At 41.6% G+C, this 23,556-nt stretch overlaps 1 protein-coding gene across 1 annotated transcript in view; it reads right to left on the bottom strand.

Moving 5' to 3' along the window:
* LOC115082353 (transmembrane protein 241-like) overlaps window positions 1-23,556 on the bottom strand; it is a gene marked incomplete at its 3' end in the record, with an annotated part of 108,408 nt that overhangs the window by 39,691 nt on the left and 45,161 nt on the right. Inside the window, exon 5 of the mRNA XM_029586589.1 lies at window positions 13,562-13,613. Within this exon, the coding sequence (XP_029442449.1) occupies window positions 13,562-13,613 (52 nt within the window). The remainder of the gene's footprint in view (window positions 1-13,561; window positions 13,614-23,556) is intronic.

Here is a 23,556-nt window from a genome sequence, read left to right as displayed (position 1 = left end):
CACGACAGGAGTGGAGTCTGGGAGGGAGGGAGCAGGGCGTGTGCCATTTTTTTTTTTTTTTTTTTTTTTTTTACTATTTGTGCACTAGGGCCCCCCATTAAGGGGAGGCAGGGGGTGGGACAGAGGTCTCTTCAGACTCCTTGGAAGGGCTTTGTTCTACTTGGGGGGGGGGGGGCCTCATTTTGTTGGGCCCTTTAACAAGATTGCTGCCCCAGGTGGTGGGACCGCCACTGCATGGGATTTCACAGAAGCAGCTGAGGTTCCATATTTTGCCTGGGGATATTTTGCCACCAGGGAAAATACCGCATGATTTACTAAAGGTGCGGTACTGAGAAATGCAATTCTGGTCATTGTGCCATAGTGATTTAGCAGCTAATAGTCAACTGTTTTGAACTATTAGAGCCTTCATACTGCTTTATATGTACTTACTTGCTTCCTGTTTCTGTGTGAGTTGAGTTGCTGGTTGCCCACAGCTCCATTTTACATTGGTAAGAAACGCAGTACTGTTGTCTTAGCGCTTTTGGAAAGAGGAAACCTCCCTAGTTTGTTTCTCTCTCTTTAGAAGGCATTTTCTTATCTAAACACGCTTCATTGTACCAGAAATCTCTACCAGTCAGTCACTTTAATGAAGTCCACAGTGGTAAAAGAAATAGGACCTGTTGGGTACACAGAGATTGAAAGAACCTCTCCTAGTACCAAGGTCTCTATTAGCAAAATTATTGTAGAACTTGAAGGAAAAATGTTTCTTTATTAATGATCTGTAAGAATAAACATGCCAAAAGGGGGTGAACAAAAATAAAGGGACTCGAAGAACCTGGAAGAATGGTCAAAGATTGAGAAAACAAGCTTTAAAGCGAAAAAAAAAAAAAAAAAAAAAAAAAAGAGTACAATCCTGCATTTGTAGTGAAAAAGTCTATTAATCATAACCAAACTATATTAATCAGAAGGACAAGAACTGGAAACTCAAATAGGAACGAGATATGTAATCACTTTGGCTACCCTAAAAATAACTAGTTAATAAGATAAAGCAACTGGGAAATTTTTTTTTTTTTTTTTTTTTTATTTGTTTATTCAATTTTACATTTTATACACAAAGAATCCTTTGCATTCAATCAAGAGGAATATTCAAAAGAAAAGTGTTACACCAAATAAATTGTAATAATACAACTATTTTTAAACTGAAATGTTTATCCCCAATTTTTCTAGGTAATAATGGGAAATAGGAACAGAAGAAAAGAAAAAATAGAAAAAGGAGAGAAGGAAGATTTAAACCAATACTCTCTTATCAACCCATTCCTTTATAAATTAGAACCAGATCTTTTAGGTTATAGGGGTTTCCTTTCTAGCATCTATGAAGCCCCTTAACTGTTCTGGATTAAAGAAAATATATGTGTTCCCAGAGTATTTTACTACGCATCTTGCAGGATAACGCAAAAGAAAATTTGCACCAAGAGATATAACTTCAGGGCGCATTGTTATAAAGGATTTTCTGCGTAGTTGTGTAACTCTGGAAAGATCAGGGAAAATACGGATCAATCCACCCAAATATGTTATATTAATTGCTTTAAAGTAATGTTTCATAATTAGGGCTCTGTCGAACTCTGAAAACAGAGAAACAAAGAGTACAGTTCTTTCACATATCTCTAGTCCAGAGCTTTCCAAATATTCAGATAGATTATTAAAATTCCCAATATCCCCTACTGGGGATATCTGTATTTGACTCTGTCTTTGTCTTAAAAATAAGATCTTTTTTACAGCTGGTATCTGCTCTTCTGGAATCTGTAGGATTTCTTTCAGATATCTCTTGAAAGTCAGTAATGGAATTTCCCCCACCACTTTTGGAAAGTTCAAAACCCTTAGGTTTAGTTGTCTGAGATAATTTTCCACAGATTCAAGCCGTCGTGTTAAGACTGCCTGGTCTTTCACACATACAGCATTGATATCCGACATTTGTTTTAAATCTGTTTTTACTTGCTGTAATTCTTGTGATTGTTCTGTTCCCCTCAGATGTAATTGCTTTTCGATAGAGTCCATTTTGAGTGAAATTTCCTCCGTTTTTTGGGTTTGCTCATTAAATGCCATGGTTAACCCCGCAACCAAATCCCAAAGGGACTCTATTGTGATTTCCGCCGGTCTTTTCACCTCTATGGGACCTCTTACTAGGCCACCCGATGTCTCCCCTCCACCCACAGCTGTTCTAGTTCTCTGCAACATATCCTCATTTTGGTACTCACTCCTTGCTGCAGTTTCAAGAGGGCTCGTGGCATCGGGTGATCCCTCCACATTCGCGGTACTTCCCGGGAGTCCGCCCAAAGAAATCGCTCCTGTAGCTCTTCGCACTGGCGACTCAACTTTCCCGGCTATACACGCTGAGGTAGCGTTCGGCGGTAATCGTGGTTCTGGGGGGGACAACGATATTTCCCCAAGCGGAGAGGGGACTCCTCTTCCCATACCGCTAGCGGGGCTCGTTGTTCCTGATGGAATGGGAGATGCATATTCGGTGATTACCCGCTGTCCTGCGGTTGGTGAGGGCTCGGGTAGGTAAACCCTCACCTTCCCCTTTCTTTTATGCGGCATTTAGGAGAAATTATTAAGAAAAGTCCAATATGAGAAAATGAAAGGCAGGAGCGTCAGAAAATGCATCAAGTCAGAGAGCCATTTTAAATCCTCTCCAATTCTTCAAATACTCAAAATTTTCAGTCTATAGCGACACGCGCCGGACGGCGACAAGCGCCGAGGGAGACCAGCTTTTATACTGCCAGTCCCCAGCTGATGACGTCGGAGTCGTCGACTCGTGGGCGGGGCTCCAGGGGCCGGGAAAACGCGTCTGCTCTACCCCTTCAGGAAGAAATCAAAACTCAGCTGGTTAGAAATTCTTTCACAGGTAAATATTTCCTCTGCTCCGTCCATCAAACGCCGAGGGAGACCAGCTTTTATACTGCCAGTCCCCAGCTGATGACGTCGGCGTCGTCAACTCGTGGGCGGGGCTCCAGGGGCCGGGAAAACGCGTCTGCTCTACCCCTTCAGGAAGAAATCAAAACTCAGCTGGTTAGAAATTCTCTCACAGGTAAATATTTCCTCTGCTCCGTCCCAAGCAACTGGGAAATTTAACAGTATACATGATTGCATTAGTAGATATATCATCAACAAGAAAAAAAGAGGTAGTGTTCTTTTGTAGAGATCACTAGCTTGTATCCTACCTTGAGTAGTACAGTGTTCAGTTCTGAAAGCCATGCATTCTTAAGCACAGTGAGAGGATGGAAGTGGTTCAGAAGCAGACTACTAAAATGATACAGGACCTACAACCCATACCCTAGAGAGGCTTATGATACTCAAAATGGATTTGCTAAAGGAATGAAAGGAAAGGGGAATATGATATAAATCAAGGCTTCCCAAACCTGTCCTGGGGACTTTATAGCCAGTCGGATTTTCAGGATATCCACAACGAATATGCAGGAGATGATTTTGCATAGACTGTCTCCATGACATGCACATTTATTTCATGCATATTCATTGTGGATATCCTGAAAACCTGACTAGCAGTGGGGTCCCCAAGATAGGTTTGGGAAGCCTCGATATAAATATCCAAACATTTTTCAAATTTCAGTAAAGTACGAGAAGGTGAAATTTTCCATAGAGGTAATAGAAAAGGATATGGAATTGCAAGGAGTTGCTTTGTCCTTGGAGAATAACCAAAAAGAGGACATCATTTAAGCATGCTTGGGAGAGACATAGGGCACAATGGTAAGGGCAGGTTGGGGACAGGTAAAGGACAGCAAAAAATGAGTGAGAAAAAAATCCAGCTTCCTCTATCATACGGAACCTTGGAGGAATCAAGAGGGGAGAATATAAGCCAACGTGCCCAGCATGGTAGCGCAGCTGCATTTAACTTCCAAGATGCCGAGCATGGTGGCGCAGCTGCATTTAACTTCCAAGAAGATGGGGGGTGGGGGGGCGGGTAACCCACATGCAGTCAACAATGTACACCCCTGACAACAAGCATGCAGCTGCCAGATGTTTGGACAACAGCCTTATCAGGTTTGGTAGCTGTTTGGATAAGCAGCATGGAATCTATCTCCCTTCTGCGATCCTGCCAGGTACTTGTGACCTGGACTGGCCACTGCTGGAAAGAGGATACTGGGCTTGTGGATCTTTAGTCCGACCCAGTATGGCAAATGTTATGTCCTTATTACAAATCTTGATGGTAAGACACGGGAGGGGGTTCTGAGTGTTGGATTAAGCATGAGACTTGTAAGAATCAAAGAGAAAGACAGTTTCCTAGAACAGCCTAGCTGCAGAGATGACAGAGGCCAGCACACTAACAATTTAAACATGCTTGAGTCAGATATGGAGCAGGGGTGCGCAAACTAGTCCTATGGCTCTCCACCCCCCCCAACCAGTCAGGTTTTCAGGATACCCCTAATGAATATGCATGAGATTTATTTACATGCACTACCTCCTGTGTATGCAAATACTTCTCATGCATATGCATTAGGGATTTCCTGAAAACCCAACTGGCTAGGTGGGATAGGACCGGTTTCAGCACCCCTAATAGAGAGGGTTAGGGGTAGGAGCAGAGTTGGCATGTGAGGGGTAGCTGGTGTTGATTTAAGTATAGGAATTTATAAATTCATCTACTAAAACTGTAGAGAACCAGAGAGGAGACTGGGTGAGCCAACTGGTCCCTATATGCCATCATCCAGTGTGTGACTATAAGAAGAGAGAGATAATAAAGACCCAAAACTCTTAAAAGGTAAAGAATACACAAATAGCATGTAATCTGAAATAAAAAGGAAGTTTTAGAAAAAAAAGAAATCATGGACTCAGAAGGGGGTCAGGACTTGGGAGTAAAATAAGGAAATACTTCTTCACAGAAAGTGTGGCAGATGCATGGAAAAGTCTCTCATACGACGTGCTGGGAGGAGAAAACAGGAATAGAACTCAAGAAAGCATGGGATAAGCACAGTGGATCCTTTGATTATGTAGACGAGAGCTCTGCAGTACTGCATCATGAATAGACTGAAGAAATGGGTTTTGTGATGCTCATCTGCTCTCATCTTTTTTTGTAAGAGATCCTGCTTCTGAACCTCAAGGGCTTGTAATGATCACTGATCCCTGTCTGGCCTGAGCTTCTGATAAGAGGGAACTGTTCCCATGTTGTACTATGCAATATTTCTAAAATACCCATGGTAAACATTATTACTTCTGCTGTATCAATTAAAATATTTACTCGGTTATTATTTCTGAAATTATTTACTAATAGTCCTCTGCATTTCCACAAAATTCCTGGGCATAGCGATGTTGGTAGTGTGTAACAAAATCACTTCATGACATAAAAAGCTATTTTTACAGAGGGCGCATAATTAATCAATAACCTGTTCTAGTGAAAAAGAAGAGTGCATCTTTAAAGCTGGGAAAAAGTAAAATAGTACCTACTGTATTGCTCTAGAAGTTTATTCCACAGAAAATGGGCAATGAGAAACAATGCAAGGAGAAGAGTAAGAATGAAGGGGAACACAACAGGTGATGAACAGCTGAGAGCACAGGGCTTTAACCAGCTGGAGATTTTATACTAGATGTGTAAAACTAGGAACCACAGAAAACTCTAACACATCGATGCAGTATGGTGTGCTGGCCGCAGCGCACGGCTCAACGCTCTGTTAGACGCGCATTTTGGACAAGCAGCCATAACCCCCGATGCAAAACAGGGGTTAGCACATCCAAAACGAGCACCCAACTGCCCGCCTTAATTTCTGAGTAGCCAAAAAAGCATACTGAAAATACTGCTTTTTTTTTTTTTTTTTTTTTTTTTTACTTTCAGGGCTGTTCCTGATTGGTCCTTTCCACGGAGGACAGCCTTCTGAAAGGAGACTGGTCCTTTCACTTACATGTGACAGTGAACGGACCAATCGGCAATAAGTGAAGGAGTGAATAAATCAATATTAAAGTGTCGGGCATTTAATATTAATTTATTCACTCCATTTATTGCTGATTGGGCCGTTCATTGTCACATATCAGTGAAAGGACCAATCATCTTTCAGAAGGCTGCCCTGAAAGGGGATTGGTCCTTTTACTGACAAATGTCAGTTAAAAGGACCAATCTGAGGCCAGACCTTGGGGAGAGGGAGCTTAGGGCAGGTCAGGCATGGGCTGCTAGCCCTGCCTCCTAGGCACTTGAGGTGCTAGGGACGCACATTTTTCCCTAGCGCGTCCTTTTTAGTACGGTAGGTCATTTGAAAATAGCGTCAGGTCCCCAGGAGAGGTGGTTGGTCGCGTGTAAAGAAAGCGGGCGCTCAGTGTTGAGCGCCCGCTTTCTACGTGCAGATACTGCATTGGCCTGTTAAAGGAGGAGAACTGAAGGAATGGTAGGAGTCACAAGAGAAGGTGACTTGCAGAATTGAATACTAGTTGAAGAATGGGGTAGATGTAGGGGTAAATGAGATGATTAGCTAATTGTAGATGATTAGCTAGCAGTAGAGGCCACCTGAAAGAAGAATGGGCAGATATAAGTAATAAAAGTTGGTATCTTTGAAATTTAGCAATACATGAACTGAAAAATATGGATTCGTCAAAGACAGGGTTTATGCTGTCCACATGTGAGCTGGTAGGAATGTTGAGAATGGAGAGTTTACGGGAGGAAAATAGAACAGAAATGAGAGAAATGACATGAGCCTATTTTTGGAAGTTTTATAAAATATCTACTCTCCCTTAAGATTGTGTGTTATCTATGGGGGGGGGGGGGGGAGAGATAAACCCAAATGTAAATTTGTGGGGTTTTCTTTTTTGTTCTAAGCATTTGCATTAGTGGTTATTTGCCATATTATCTCAACAAATCTCTGCCTCATCTGTTAATGTACTGTTGGTGGAAATCTGTTTATGCTTTTAGTTAAATTTAAAAAAAAAATTAAAAAAAAAAAAAAGAGAAGAAAAATGAGAGAGAGGGAGGGAGGGAGAAAGTATTAGAGAAAAAAAGCTCAGCTTTATCCAGAAGTAGACTAATATCATAACATGGTATTCATTTAGAAATAAAGCAAATTAGGTAGAGTGTGGGGCAAACATGATTCATATGATCTGTAAATATCCACAGGCTAAAGATGATCCACTTTTCATCACAAAAGATATTCAATCTTTAATTAAATCATCAAATATCCAATAAATCGCAGATCAAAGAGAGTGGTCATCGAGTCCAAGGTATGGTGAATTACAAGTCAGTCCCCTGACAGGGGACAGTGTTTTCCAAGGCTGCATTGGGAGGGACAGGTGAAAACCACTCTAAAATTAAAAACAAGAAAACATCTGATAAACAGATCCACAAGTGACAGCAGCAGAGAGGCTCTGAAATGAATAAGGTGTACATACCATTTAACGGATGATATTTTCATACAATCATTTATGACAGATTTGAACAAACATTCAAGGCAGCTTAAAAGCAAAGAGCCGCCGGCAAATGCAGAGAGTGTTAGAGAGAGTAGGTTTCGCACACCAAAAAACTTCGGCACCCATCAGTGAGGATGATGTCATATGGAAGGCGGGGCTACAATAAGTGACAGCAGCAACGTATCAGAACTTCTGTAAACCAAACCCTATGATGTGCAAGTGAATTTAATTCATAAATCCAGCGTTGTTCATGGCAGGTTAAAAAGACTGAAAACATTCCCACCGCGGGGTGAAGGAAATATCACCTCTAGGGCATAGAATGCAAATTAGTAAGGACATGACCTTTCTCATGCCAGTGGACAACTAAAGGAACCTCAAGTTTCGAGTGATGTCTTTAAAATGCTTGCAGTTTTGTCAATGTAGACAAGTGAGAAAGGGCAGGTAATACCAAATAACTCCCTTGGTTTGACAGTCAGAGGTAGGGTGGTGGGGATACTGTTTGCCCGTTTGTGGGCGCATGAAGGTAGACCAAGAACTAGACATGGGACAGGCTGAGCAGCGGCCACATGGAGTGTGGCCCAAATGGACCTGGGCAGGAGATCTCACAGGATGAAGGGACGAGGACACCAAAATGTCACACTTCAAAGGAAATTACCAGTTTTATCAGTTAATCCACCAGTTTACCCAGTCCTTTTCCAGGTCATCGAGACTCTCCTCTTTCTTTAACCTAAACTCCCACCAATTCACCCAGACCTCCCACTCAGAAAACATTTTTAATATCACTTCAGTAGATACTTAGCAAATATAACAATACACAAGTAAGTTGGCAAATGTTCATGCGTGCTTTTTAAATTAGCAACTTACACGCTAAAGTGTTGGCCCCACTCCGGAACATCCCTAAACTGCCCCCTTTTTTTTTTTTTTTACATGCGTATGTGCGCGCGTGAAAGTAAATAAATATGCATATTTTCTACTTTTATAAAATACAGAATACACAAGCAGAGACTACTTATGCATGTATATGCTAATTTTTATGTATGTAAATTTTTGAAAATGCAAGATCTAGACAACAGAAGGTCCAGAATTAAAAAAAAAAAAAACAAAACCCAGCACAAATGTACAAACTGGGCCACAGCAGAACATCATCCATGCTGAGGCCCTAGAGGGTTAACCCAGCATTCAAAGTGGAAGACAACCAGCCACACTAGCTATAAAGTTAAATGTCTAAGACATGAAACAGATCTGTGAAACATCTCAAATGTTTGTCAACCTCTTATCCGGTGTGTCTGGTTCTTTTCCAGTTTAAATACACTTCTGTATGTCTTTTTGTGCATCCCAAATTGTAACAGGAAGCTGGTACATGTGATACATGGAAAACCAGAAGCATGATATAGTTATATTGTGCTACGATCAATTCTGGAAGGACAGAGTAGGAAGAAATGGAAGAGTGGTGCCACGTATAAAAATAGTATTAAAGCAATAGAAATGCAGGGATTATTACATAAAAAGGAGGCACTGTGGATTAAATCTGGAAAAAGGGAATGGAACATTATTTATACTGGTGTAATATATAGACCTCCATCACAGACAGAAGATATGGATAGAGGTTTAATGGAGAATATTCACAAAATTGCTATGAAAAAAAAAAAAAAAAGAAGAAGGTGCTTTTGCTAGGGGATTTCAATCTGACAGATGTTGATTGGGATATCCCAGCTGGGGTGTCTTCTGGAGGCAGGAAGATCCTGGATTCTCTGCAGGGAAAACAAAAACTGCTCCATCAACTGGTAATGAAACTCACATTGAAGGGAGCCATGCTGGACCTGTTCGCCTACTAATGGGGACAGTGTTTCTTGATGTTGTAGTGAATGATCATCTGGGATCCAGTAATTATCAGATGGTGTGGTTCAGTATCAGAGCCCAGACTAGGAAGGCTCATTCAAAGGCCAGGGTCCTGGACTTTAGGAAAAAACTAACTTTGTTAAACTAGGAGGAACACCTTAAGGAGTTATTAGCCGGATGTGAAAAAATCTAGGGAAGGCAGAAGAGCAGTGGACAAAACTGAAAAGGAGGTAGCGTAAAAGGGCAACGAAACTTTGTTAGGAAAGTAAATAAAGAAAAAAAAGGAAAAAAAAAAAAAGAAAGGTTGCTCTGGTTTTCTCTAATAGTACCTAAAAAATGTAAGGAAATAAGGTTAGTGTTCATGAACTGAAAGATTGCAGAAACAGGAAGATGCAAACAGAAGAAAAAATAGCAAAGACGGTAAAAAGGGGATATGTTGGTGATAGGAGGAAGTGCAAAAAAGTGGCATTGTGAGACTCAGGAGGTAAAGGGGAGGAAAAAGTTGAATTACTTAACAAATGTTTCTATTCGGCGTTCACTGTGGAAGGTCCAGGAGCAGAGCCACAGATAAAAGACCTAAAAAGGTCCATTCAAATCTGCCCAGCAAGTTGCTTGGGTAGCAACCGCCGCTCCATACAAGCGAGCCCCCCCACTCCTGTGCCTTCTGTTAAAACAAACACTAATAGACTTGGAAGGGAGGTTAATCTCAATTGATTTTCAGAAAGGTGCGATTATGAGGAGCTAATTAGATCTGAAGTAATAGTGCTGGGTGAGATACAACAAAGGGAAATTCTGGCCGCGACGCTGGCTGACCTTTTCACGGCTTCTTCAGTTTTAGGAGTAGTTCCGGAAAACTGGAGCCAGGAGGACGTGATTCCTCTTCAGAAAAGTGAAAGGAGGCGGCTGGGAACTGCAGGCTGGTTAGTTTGATCTTTGTGATGAAACAGACTATCACTGTTTAAACAAAGGATAGTGCAGTTTCTGGAATCCAATGGCTTGCAAGATCCAAGGCAGCATAGTCAGACGAATCTGATCTGATTTCTTTGACTGGGTGACCAGAGAGCTGCATCGCGGAGCGTGCTAGATGTAGTGTATTTTGACTTCAGTAAGACCTGACACAATTTCACATAAGTGACATAAATAAATTGAGCACCCTGCATATGGTCCTTAAGAGTGACTGGATTGGAAACTGGTTGAATGGGAGGCCACAAAGGGTAGTGGTAAATGGAGTGCACTCTGAGGAAAAAGGGTGCTTCTAGTGGTGTGCCACAAGGATTCATCTTTGGACCGGCTCTTTTCAACATCTTCATAAGCGACATTGCAGAAATAATGAGCACAATTGTTTGTCTTTTTGTCACTGATACTAAAAATCTGCAACAAGGTAGACAGCCAGGAAAATGTGGAAAACATGAGGAAGGATCTTGCAAAGCTTGAGGAATGGTCTCGAGTCTGGCAGCTAAGATTTAATGCTAAAATATGCAAAGTCACATTTTGGCTGCAAAAACCAAGGAAGTGGTACAGTAGTGGGTAAAATTCTAAGCACAAAGGAAGGACAAGATTTTGGGGTGACTGCATCTGATGACTTCAAGGTGGCCAAACAGGTAGATAAATCAATGGTAAAAGCCAGAAAGGTGTTTGGTTGCATAGGAGGAAGAATGGTCAGCAGAAAAAGAGAGGTGATATTACCCCTGGATCGTTCCCTGGTGAGACCTCACTTGGAATACTGTGTACAATTCCAGAGACCACACCTTCAAAGGATATAAACTGGATGGAGTCAGTCCAGAGGGTGTTCGCTGTAATGCATATGGGAAAAGACTTAAAAAAATCTAAACTTGTGTAATCCTCAAGGAAAGGTGAGAGAGGGGAGATAGGAGAGAGACCAAGATTATGCACAGGAGTTGGGCCTCTTGCAACAGAAAGACTCTAGAATGAGGAATCACCTTATTTGTTTTTAAGACGTTGATAAATTAATCATATGCTAGATACATGCAGTGCTCAGGTTGTACATCTCATTTCTGCTGCTCCACAGCTACCTTCCTATACCTAGAGCCCTCAGACATAAAATCTGCAGAATGTGAGCAGAGTGGCTCCTCAGAGAGATGGGCCTTCAGTTAATCTCTGAATATCGATTACATATACCACCAGCCATTCTCTCTGCAGCCTTCCCAGTACCAGTCCCATACTTATCTCTGGTACTGCTGGAGTTTTATTTATTTATTTTTAACTCCTTCACCTCTCAGGGACCTGTCCCTGCTGAAGTTCAGCCCAGAACAGCTGATGGGGGTGGAAGGGACAATTCTCTCCTCCTCCTCTCCTGGCCAAAACAAAAACAGACCAGAACTTAGATCATGCCTTTGCTGAAGCTCTTCTGGCACTTCCACCTCTGCTCTTAAAGATACATCCACAAACCAAAAGGGTAATGTGAGAATCCTGCCTCCAGAGGCCCTCAGTTGGCTGCTGTCTGATCTGCACAGGCTTATGCCTTGAAGACTCTCTGAAGCAGCACTGCCACACCCATTAATGCCTGTCTCACTCACAGTACCATTTCCTCAGCTTGGAGGCCTTCTGCTCCTTGTTCTGCCCCTCCATTGTTCCACTCTTGTGTTTGGCCTTCTCTCTCAAGTGACCCTTTCTTGTTCTATGTAATTACCTTGCTGCTTGTTCTTGTCTTGTTTATTTCTGGTTTGTTTGAGGTCTTCCATTTTCTGTTAGCTCGTTTGTCCTCTGTCTACTTGTCTTGGTTTTGTTTGTTTGTATTTGTCTGCCTGAACTTTGTGGTCACCTTGTTGTGTCTCGGTTTGATCCTGCAGTAGGCCCTGCTCCTTGTGGGTACCCTTTAGTTCCTGCTCTTGTATCACCTGCCGGCCCCTAGAGTTCAAAGGCTCAACCCGAGTGAGAAGGTGGCCGGTACCCTTGAAGACTTCTTCCTCTCCTGTTCCAGTCTGTCCTATCCCTGAGCCAGCTTTGCTTCTTGGTCCTGGGGGTGACCCGTTACTGGCGCGCAAGCCCCAACTGGTAAGAGGGCAGTAGCATGTTTATTGAAGGCTCCCATTCCAATGTTTCCTCAGTCCTAGTGACACCCTACTACTTCTTAGAGCTCCCATGCACATTTTGCAGTCTATGGGCCTCATTTTCCAAGGAGTTACCGCGGGAGATAAATTCGCAAATCGCGCTAACAGCCGTTAACGCGATTTGCGAATGCAAATTCTTAATTTAGTATTCAGGGGGTGGAGTTGGGGCGGAGTTTATGTAAAAGTATCGTGTGCGGCGAAACGGCCGCAGTGGTAGCACGGCTCCTAACACGGCCAATAGCTACAACCCTTTCATTCGCGATACGTTGTGCGCTACAGGCCGGTAAAGGAGTATCGCGGTTCACGATATTCCCAGACAGCCCGTTTCAGTATCCTGGCTTGATGGACACTCTACCTGGGCAACAACAAGCTAGGTTGAGAGAATGTTGCCCAAATCTCTTCTTGGAGTGAGTTTCCTCACTCCGACGGCCAGCAAATCTTCACTAGAGACCACTGTTCTTTCCGTAGGTCTCATGTTGAATGTGAAAGTGGCCCACAACCCCCTACGCTCATACCTAATCCCCACCTCGAGTTACTAGGTGGCCCTCCCATAGGGATACAAATACCTGTCTAGGGCATAGGCATTATAGGAAGTCTGTCTCTCTCTCTCTCTCTGAAACAGGCTGTCTGGGAATATCGTGAACCGCAATACTCCTGGCTGGACACTTTCGTGTACTGCGATGATTCATTGGTTGTTTTATCGCGGTGCACGATGTTTTCGCGATTTGCGACTCCAGTTCCGCGAATGGCGAAAACATCGCGTGCGGCGATGTTTCCCCACTGCACGAAAAATGCCTTATTTGCATAGGACACGCCCCCTCATGCGTTACCACTGCGATATTGGAAAATGAGGCCCTATGTTTGGGTTTTTTTTTTAATCCCGAATCATTAGCATAGTATTAATTTACTGCATCAGGAGTTTAAAAAATTTTTAATCTGTGTGCCGAAAATCAGCACACAGTTTAATGCGCAGGTTATTGCATCAGACTGATAGATTGCTAGGGCTATGACTTTAGCGTCAACTGAGAGCAAGAAGCTAAAACTGCCCACACTTGTTTCCACACCATTTCATTTGCAAATCTCTCCGAAATACTTATTTGCTTTGGCACCATAGGAATCAGTGGAGAAAATCCCAGCCATGCACTATAAAACTATAAAAAATTTTCAGTTTAGTTTTGGTTTAAATTGGCACAAAATGTCTATACTATCAAACATTTATTTCATCACCAGGTCAGGTACTGTATTAAATCCCACATTTAAAAAAGCATGCTTACCTGGGAGTCATGTAACGGAAGACAACTTGCTGCTATTAACAGGAATAATGCACTGTAGCAGAAAAAGAAAAACAGAACCTGTATATATGCTAATCACAGGCAGCACCGACTGGGGTTAGGAGCTCTAGTATGACAACTGAAAGATTTCACTGTACAGGTAAATGAGATTCTGTACCCCACAGGTGCACAAAGAAAGGTTTAACTTTCCTGTAGCATTTTATTCCGCTGATACTTTGCTATTTCATATACCATTACTCTTTTGTCAAGTAGGTTTTCAAGGTCATTTTCTTTTTATAGATAAAGTGTGTATATACCTAAATATAACCCTGTATACAGTTACAAGAAACATTTAGAAATTAATATCTATATCATTCTATATTTTTTATTCGCAGAACATATAGACAAATGATTTAATGGGACACAGTCAACAAAGATTTACCCAAAGGAAATCTCACAAATCTGCTACATTTTGTTAAGGGGTGAACAAACATGTGGATAAAGACAAATCTGTAGATGTGGTGATTTTGGATTTTCAGAAGGCATTCGACAAAGTCCCTAAGAAAACTAAAAAGTCATGGGATAGGAGGCAATGTCCTTTTGTGGATTGCAAACTGGTTAAAAGACAGGAAACAGAGAGTAGGATTAAATGGTCAGTTTTCACAGTGGAAAAAGGTAAACAGTGGAGTGCCTCAGAGACTCGTACTTGGATTGGTGCTTTTTAATATATTTATAAATGATCTGGAAAGGGGTTCAATGAGTGAGGTGATCAAATTTGCAGATGACACAACATTATTCAGAGTGGTTAAATCACAAGCAGATTGTGATAAATTGTAGTAGGACCTTCCAAGACTGGAAGACTGGGCGTCCATATGGCAGATGAAATATAATGTGGACAAGTGCAAGGTGATGCATATAGGGAAAAATAACCCATGCTGTAGTTACACAATGTTAGGTTCCATATTAGAAAAAAAGATCTGGGCATCATAGTTAATGTTACATTGCACATTCGATTCCCAAACAGAATGTTGGGAATGGCAAACAGAATGTTGGGAATTATTAGAAAGGGAATGGTGAATAAAACGGAATATGTCATAATGCCTCTGTATCGCTCCATGGTGAGACCACATCTTGAATACTGTGTACAATTCTGGTCGCCGCATCTCAAAAAAGATATAGTTGCGATGGAGAAGGTACAGAGAAGGGCGACCAGAATGATAAAGGGAATGGAACAGCTCCCCTATGAGGAAAGACTAAAGAGGTTAGGACTTTTGAGCTTGGAGAAGAGACAGCTGAGGGGTGATATGATAGAGGTGTTTAAAATCATGAGAGGTTTAGAATGGGTTAATGTGAATCAGTTATTTACTCTTTCGGATAATAGAAAGACTAGGGGGCACTCCATGAAGTTAGCATGTGGCACATTCACTCAATGCACAATTAAACTCTGGAATTTGTTACCAGAGTTTGTGGTTAGTGCAGTTAGTATAGCTGTGTTTAAAAAAGGATTGGATAAGTTCTTGGAGGGGAAGTCCATTACCTGCTATTAATTAAGTTGACTTAGAAAATAGCCACTGCTATTACTAGCAACAGTAGCATAGAATAGACTTGCCAGATTCTTATGGCCTGGATTGGCCAGTGTTGTAAACAGGATCCTGGGCTTGATTGACCCTTGGTCTGACCCAGTATGGCATGTTCTTATGAAATCCTCAGCTCAGTGTGTTAGGAATTATTTGGAAGGGAATGGCAAATAAAACGAAGGATGTCATAATACCTCTATCACCATGACTAGACCACACCTAGAATACTGTGTGCAATTTTGGTTGCCGCATCTCAAAAAAGATATAATTGCACTGGAGGAAGGACAGAGAAGGGCAACCAAAATGATAAAGGGCATAGAACTACTCCCCTACAAGGAAAGGCTAAAAAGATTAGGGCTGTTCAGCTTGGAAAAGAAATGGCTAGGGGGGATATGCTTGAGATCTACAAAATCATAAAAGGTCTTGAATGGTAAATGTGAAATGGTTATTTACTCTTTCCGATAATATAAGGTCTGGGTAGCACATTTAAAATAAATCAGGGAAACCTTTTTTTCACTCAACCCACATTTAAGCTCTGGAATTCGTTGCCAGAGAATGTGGTTAAGACAGTGTAGTCGGGTTTAAAAAAAGATCTGGATAAGTTCCTGAAGAAGTCCATAAATTATTTATTTATTTATTTTTAATTTTTATATACCGGAATTCCTGTATACAATACAAATCAGTCCGGTTTACAGTAAACGAATTGCCATTAATTGTTGGCATTAGTAGCATGGGATCTATTTAATGTTGGGTACTTGCCAGGTACTTGTGACTTGGATTGGCCATTGTTGGAATCAGGATACTGGGCTTGATGGACCTTTGGTCTAACCCAGTATGGCATAGCTTATGATTTTGTCTCAATTTCTCTCCTTTGATATACAGATAAAGCTGTCATTTTTGTTTTTTTACTTTTTTTTTTATACTCAGCAATTTCCTCCTGTTCTTCCAACTCAATCAGAACCAGGGCTGGAATTCTGACACCATGAGCCTTTATTTGCAAATAATTAAGGATTCTTTTTCTCCCAGTTTTATATTCCTACCCCAGTCCTGGTCTGGGGGACCCCTGAAATTATGGGTCCTGAATCCAGCCAGCAGGTGTCACCCTTGCATGAAAGCCAGAACTCCATCCTCCCTGGGGGCCACAAGTGCTGCCTCCTCAGCATCCTCAGTCAAGGTGGGGCGCAGAAGACCCAACTCGAGGACTACACCAGGGACCTTCTACCTGCTATCACACCCAGCCAGCTGGTTATTTGGGTTTTCAAACAGACATTTACCTATCCTACAATTCAGGCCAAAAATACAATGCATAAGCCTACAAATTTAATCTTTACCTATCCAGAGGAGACATTTTTCTTTAAAAAAAAAAAAAAACTGCTGTTCCTTGTTTTATACTTCATTTTATGTACGTTACTATGTACCCAGTCCCAAACATTGGAGGGTGCAGGTAATAAGTATTTTAAATAAACAAACAGAATGGAATAGCAGCCTAATGGTTAGAACAGCAGGCTAAGAACCAGGGAAGCCAGGGGTTCAAATCTCATGGATGCTCCTTGTGTGCTTGGGCAAGTCAGGTCACCCTCTACTGCCTCAGGTACAAACTTAGGGGTGGATTTTAAAAGCCCTATGCGCACCAAATCAGGGAGATACCACGCGTCTCTTGGGCCGGCACGCAGCATGTGTATTTTAAGGAGCGTCCATGGATGCGCATTATCTCCCGGTATGCGCACAAAAGAAAAAGCCCAAAAAAGGGGCAGGACATGGGCGTTCTGGGAATTTAAATGGAAACCAGCGTATAAGTATTTATGCACACAAGTGTACACCGGGGTCCCCCTACTAGGCTAGTCAGTAGGGTTTTAAGGGTTGGGGCAGGTAGGATAAAAGAGAGGCTAGTTAGTTTTTGGGGGGGGGGGGTTTAGGAAGTCCTATCCTGTAACCGGGCAAAGTGGGAATGAACTGGTTTAACTGGTAATTGCGTTAGCACGCGTGTATATTAAAATCCCCCTACTTTCGCGGTAGAAGTAGCATACGCGCGCATCTATATAAAATGGCGTGCACATTTACACGCGGCCAGCTGATTTCATAAGACGTGCATATAATCACGCATGTTAAAAATGGCCGCATCCATGGGCGCGAGCCGGCACACGCCTGTTGATGTATGCCTGTGCGGCTGTTTTAAAGCTACCGTCCCTGGGCCTGATTTACTAATCATTTTTCCCCATTGATACACCTTGGGAGAAAATCTTTCGTAAATCAGTCCCTTAGATTGTAAGCCCTCTGGTTTCGGGGAAATACTTTACAGTATCTGAATTTAACTCACCTTGAGCTACCAATGAAAAGGAAAGAGCTAAATCCAATAACACACCAAAATGTTAATTATTTTCCCATGATACCTGAAAGTGCTTTTTCAAATTCCTGAAACAATGAGATCAGCTAAATTATATTTAGAAACTGCAGCAAAGGGAAGAACTTAAAATGAGCAGAGGAAACTACAGCTTTCCAACTTTTTCAGTATTTGGACTCCGGAATTCAAAACACGTACAGGGCTTGCATTTGATCTGACTACACAGAGACTTCAGTCTTTAGCAAGACATCTTTCAAAATATTTACTGTACGTTTTTCATTACACCTACTGATTTAGGAATCCTTGCTCTTACAAAGTGATAGTAAATGTTGACAGATAAAGGCCAACTGAGCCATTCAGTCTGCCCAGATTAAAGTACTCGGCTTCCATATTCAAATGGTGGAAAACCAGACAAACACCAGATCCCTCTGCATGTTCCTCACCAGCCCCTTGCTCCAAGCATTATTTCTTTTATTTCATAATCTTTACTTCTATTTTATACCACTTTTCTAGTAACAGCTCAAAGTGGTTTAAGTCAACAAAGTAATACATCATAAACGCCATAATCATAAAATATTTTCTATTACCTCCCGGTTCCTCTAGCCCGTTATCACCATGCTCTGTTTATCTGTCCCTCTGTCAGTGTGCCATTCTAATCATCAGTGCCCTTCTCAATAAAGAGGAACGTTGTTATGTTTCCTCTACACCTTCACATCACGCTCTAGAGTCTAGAATAAACATAGTGAAAGATTTTCTTTCACTGTTCCCCATCACTTTTCTGATTCTCTCACAGGTGAATTAAAGGGGATGTCTGGTCTCTTTACCTGAGGCGTTTGTTAGATACAGAGAAATACAATATAAAGACATGGGAACCAGTCTCTCCTTTTATTGCCTTCACAGCCACATTCCCTTCCTTGCCCTTGCTCTGTGGCCTCGAGTATGCAAAATTCCTGACTCATACAAATGTACAAATAATCTATAATGATGGCAATTTTTTCTCATGCTACGAAAAAGATTATTCAGGTTGGTCAAACAAACTATGCAGTCATTTCCTATGGAATAATACTCCTCTGCATAATTTCCTGTGAATTACGCAGAAGAAAAGCCTCTATCAGCACATAAGACAAATTCTAGAGCTGAGGGAAGTGGGAGCAAATACATGACAAAGCAGCACAACTGAAGAGCACAGAAGAAGCCTGCAATACAAGCAATCACATCCTCCTCCTCCTGACTGTCACATCTGGGGAGAAGGGGCAATGGGACAGGGCTTGGCCACAGGGGAGAATGTGTGCCAGGGCAAGGAACCCCAAATGATACCTACAACATGAATGAGCAAAGCGCTCTAACATTACCTGCCCAACAGCTCCTGCTTGTCTGCTGGGTGCCACTGGTGATCATTAGTCCACTGTTTCCATCAGCATGCCTTCTCTGTTCATGCATTTAGATGCCATGGGTTCTGTGCAAAGTTTAACTATCTGTTCTAAAATAGTGCCCTATGCCCTAAAATTGCCTGCAAATTGCACTGCAAATTTTCTCTTATGCATATTTATTGTGGATATCCTGACTGGCTAGGGAAATCCTACAGAATAGGTTTAGGAACCTTTGACCCATACTATAAAAGCCAGTGTCTAATCTGTCTTATACTTTAGGGCTGAAGTGGCCAACTCCAGTCCACAAGAGCCACAAACAAGCCTGGTTTTCAGGACATCTACAATGAATACACATGAGATATATTTATATATAGTGGAGGCAGTGCATTCAACTCTCTCATATGCATGTTCATTGTGAAAGCCTGAAAACCAGGCCTGTTTGTGGCTCTTGAGGACTGGAGTTGGCCACCCCTGTTCTAGAAAGCTTCCTATGAGATGCAGCTTCACTTCTTTGACATCATGACACTAGTTCCAACCCCCTGCCTGGGCCTGAATAGCTAAAAAAATAATGGTGATCTCAACAGTGACTGACACACAGTGATTGCTACACAGAACAGGTCACCCTACCCCCAGTTCTCCAACAAAAAACACCGCCAATACAGAATAACATGAAAATTAGGGTTCCTTGCTACCACTATTGTGGCTGAATTCCCTCTCCTCCCTTAAAAACACATATAAAGTTGCAGTGGCAGCACAAGAAACTTGTGCCTTTTTGTACTGGGGAAAGGGCCTCAAATTAACCCTGGCAGCCACTGGACCCAGAGATGCTGGCGAGTTCAGCCTTGGGGGAAGGGAAGCTTATAGGTATGTAGGAGGATATCTGAAGTTTCACTACTGTATGTGGCAAAATATGGATTCTGACTTCACAAAATGGAAGCTTGAGATGATGAACTTTGCCCAGAACAGTAATAAAGTGACTGAATTATCTAGTCTGCCAGCACACACTGTTTAACTAGGCCTCGCTGAAAGAATAAAATCTTCTCTCCAAAAACAAAGCTGACCTAAGACAATACAGACCTAAGACCTTCAGCAGAACTCAGTTCTGCCTAAAAACTGGACAATACATTTCAGAAAGGAGACCTTATCAAACATTGATCAACTGTCACATGGCCTGATCACACATCAGGCAGATGACCCTCCAAGGAGGAGGGCAAGCTGGGGGGGAGGTAAAGCAGTTTGAAGTGAAGAAGAGACTATTTCATGATCTTGTTTTACTATGCATGAACTCCTGAATACAGAAATCCTGGCTTTTAAAAACAGCATGGGAAGACAACTCAGGAGGTGGTGGCAATGGCGATCAATTAACATACTAAGAAGACAACACTGGGTCAGTCTGCTCCTCCCTGCCACTTCGCTGATGGAGGATCCAACAACTTTAAAGGCACTACATATAACAGAAATCTCCTTCCTGTCACTTAATGGCCTCTCAAGGGATCAGATTAGTCCTTTTAGCTCAGCAGGCGAGCAGAGACACTAACATATGCTTCCATCAACAGAGATATTCTCCATGAACTCCAGCTTCTCTCACGGCTCAGAGACATCTTCAGTGGTAAGACAGAGAGTAATCTTCTAAGGTTCTGAGACTATTTAGCTAAGCTTATTAGTAACATCAGAAGCAAGTCAAGGTTATTGTGATATGTATTCCTCTAGGTTCATCTAGAATATGTTAAAATTTAATCTTTATAAGTATGTACTGTGTTAGTGATTATAGTCCAAGTTTCTTACCTAAGAGGCATAGGTTTGTATTATTCTAAGTATTAAGTCTGAACTGTCTGAGAATAAAAGGTCTGATTCTAAGATAAATGATTACATATGCAATCTGAGAAGCCCAGGAATATACAAAGGTAAAATAAGTAGCAATTTTCTGTAGCACTGTCAGTTCACACAGAGGGGGGAAGGGGGGAAACAGGCAGTATCCCACAGGCTATAGTATACCTTTATAAATCCTTACAGGTGCTGGACTACACCCATGCAATGAAACAATGTTAGGCTGCAAACATGAAGCAAAGTCTGTATGCAGCAGCAGTGGCAGGGACCCTTTCATATAAAATGCATTATGGCTCTGAACTGTGGTAGCAATTGGCTGTTTTCTTTCACATGAAGGGGAGAAGGGAAGTGGCAGTAAGAACATAGATGCATGAGTGGCCATTAATGCCAGATAGCAGAGGGGCTTCACACCTACACAGCCTCCCTTCCTCACTTAGTGTATGTGTAATACACTAACAACTTCTATCCCACTCATACAACATACACAGACGAGCTCTATCCTAAATCGATTTATATAGTATACTATGAACTCGCCATACTATAAAGTCCTGCCATGTTTGACAAGAATTTCAGCTAGCAACTAATATTTTTTAGCAAAGAAGAAAATATCAAGATAAAGGGTTAGAAAAATCTCTCATCTTGATGTTCAACATTTTATTTTTTACCATCCTGGAAAAGGTATTTTAAGCATACAGCGCTGCATATGTCACATAGCACTATAGAAATATGAAGTAGTAGCAGCAGTAGTAGGACAAATATTTATCTTCCCATTATGAAGAGTTTTTCTATTAGAATCTATATTTATTTTATAATTTTTAAAAATAATAAACAATTTCATAATTGCAATAATATATTCTAGAATGTAAACATTCTTATTACTGTGCAATACAGAACTGGTGCACAATTCCCCTACCCACCAGAATTTGAAGTCAGTATGTGCAGAATTTGGCCACACCTGGGCCCTGATGGAGCAAGGATCATGGCTACAGCACCCATGCTAGTGGCTGCATCACACCACATGGCCTGGGATAGAGGTGAAGGTGGCAAGATAGGGCCATGGGATTGGGACAGAAGCAGCAAAGGAGATTAAATTTAATGGAGGAGGGCTAGCTAGCAATTACTGACAGCTATGACTGGAAATAAGTGTTAACAGGTGGGAGGGGAGAGGCATAGAGAGGCTGGGTAAGAGAAATGATGGTGGGGGTGAAGAAGAAAGGAGCTAGGGGAGGCTGAGAGAATGAGGTTAGAGAATGACATAGAAAAGGAGAGAGAGGATGAGAGAGTTGAGAAGGAGAGATGCTGGGGGGGGGGGGGGGGGAAGAGATTGGTGGGGGGTGGCAAGGGAGAGAGAAGATGAAGGGCTGGGGAAGAGGCTGATGGGGATGACTAACAATGTTACTCCTGCACCATAAAAACATTGCGTCATAGTAATTTCTTTCCCCTGCATATCAGTTTCAATTACTCAGTGACTATATTTGTTAGCTGACAAGTTAAATACGCAGAATTTTAAAATACTATGTGCAAAATTTGTATTTTTTTAGGCACAGAATTCCTCAGGAGTATACACTGAAGTAATATATTGATACTTCTTGGATAGATGACTACACAGTGTAATCCAGGATCGCTGACATCCTATACTACTGCCTTCCTGCTGAGGTGGCCTCTGGATAAGTGAAAAAAAAATTGGCATACTATCAAACTGCTCTAATTATATTAAATGACACAGACAGCTTGTAAATGGTCATTTACATGCAAGAGGCATTCCCAGCCGTAAGAACCTTTTTACACAGAAAAACCAGATCAACAGTTATAGTGCATGAAAAAGCCTTTTAATTAGAAAATATAGTTTGTGAGTTGACTTATTTTAGTGAACATTAAAAATCTAATTTTTCCCCTAGATGAATAATGTCTTTTTTTAATATTTCCCACTTGGATTAAAGAATCATGATGTTTACATTATCTTTCCACTGTTGAATGGCTGTCTGACGTCTCAGAGTCAACAATACTAAAAAAAAAAAACCTGAACTTCTGGTATCAGAAACACAAAAGGTCTTTCATTGCAGGGATTTTCATCAGATCTCAAAATCTAAAGACTGGCATTAAATAATATTAATGCCAGTCAAGATCTTAAAATTATCTTTCCTGTGTGGCATGGCCTAGCAGCCATATTAGTCCTAGAGGAAACCGGCGTTTTCAAAGTTGCAATACCTTTTAAGCAGGGTTCTTCACTCACTTCTTGGACATACCTAGCCAGTCCTGTTTTCAGGATATCCCCGATGACCATGTGTGAGATATATATGCAAATCTCTCATATGCATATTCATTGTGGAAATCCTGAAAACCTGACTGGTGAGATGTGTCCCGAGGACTAGGGGGAGAACTCCTGTTTTAAAGGACCAAAAGAACATCTGAAGAAGACAGCTGTGTGGCTTCAAGCTCATTTACAACGTGTTTTCTGTGGATCCTTTAACCTTCAAATGGGGTTTGGGGGTAACTAGTTACACAGACTTTCAACATTGTGATGCAACTCCAAAGTTCAGGCTCCTAAAATTTTAAACATTTAGGGCATTGACTGGGGGATCCCTGAGCCAAATTTTCAGTCAGTAACTATAATTGGTCAGCTGTCGTCTGTCAAAAAACTGCCAAGTTAAGAAGTTACCACAGAAAAAAATGATTTTATCTCTTGTTACACATTTCATGCTATAAATCCAAGGTCATTTCTTCTATAAATGCTGTACTTTACATACATTACAACATAAGAATTTGCCATACTGGATCAGACAGAGGGTCCATTATCCTGCTTCCAACAATGGCCAATCCAGGTCACAAGTACCTGGCAATATGCCAAACAGTAAACAGATCCCATGTTGCTATTACGCAGTG

The sequence above is a fragment of the Rhinatrema bivittatum genome, unplaced genomic scaffold (assembly GCF_901001135.1).
Source record: "Rhinatrema bivittatum unplaced genomic scaffold, aRhiBiv1.1, whole genome shotgun sequence".
Classification (NCBI taxonomy): Eukaryota; Metazoa; Chordata; class Amphibia; order Gymnophiona; family Rhinatrematidae; genus Rhinatrema; species Rhinatrema bivittatum.
The sequence above is the reverse complement of the archived record's forward strand: the minus strand, read 5'-3'. Positions and strand labels throughout refer to the sequence as shown.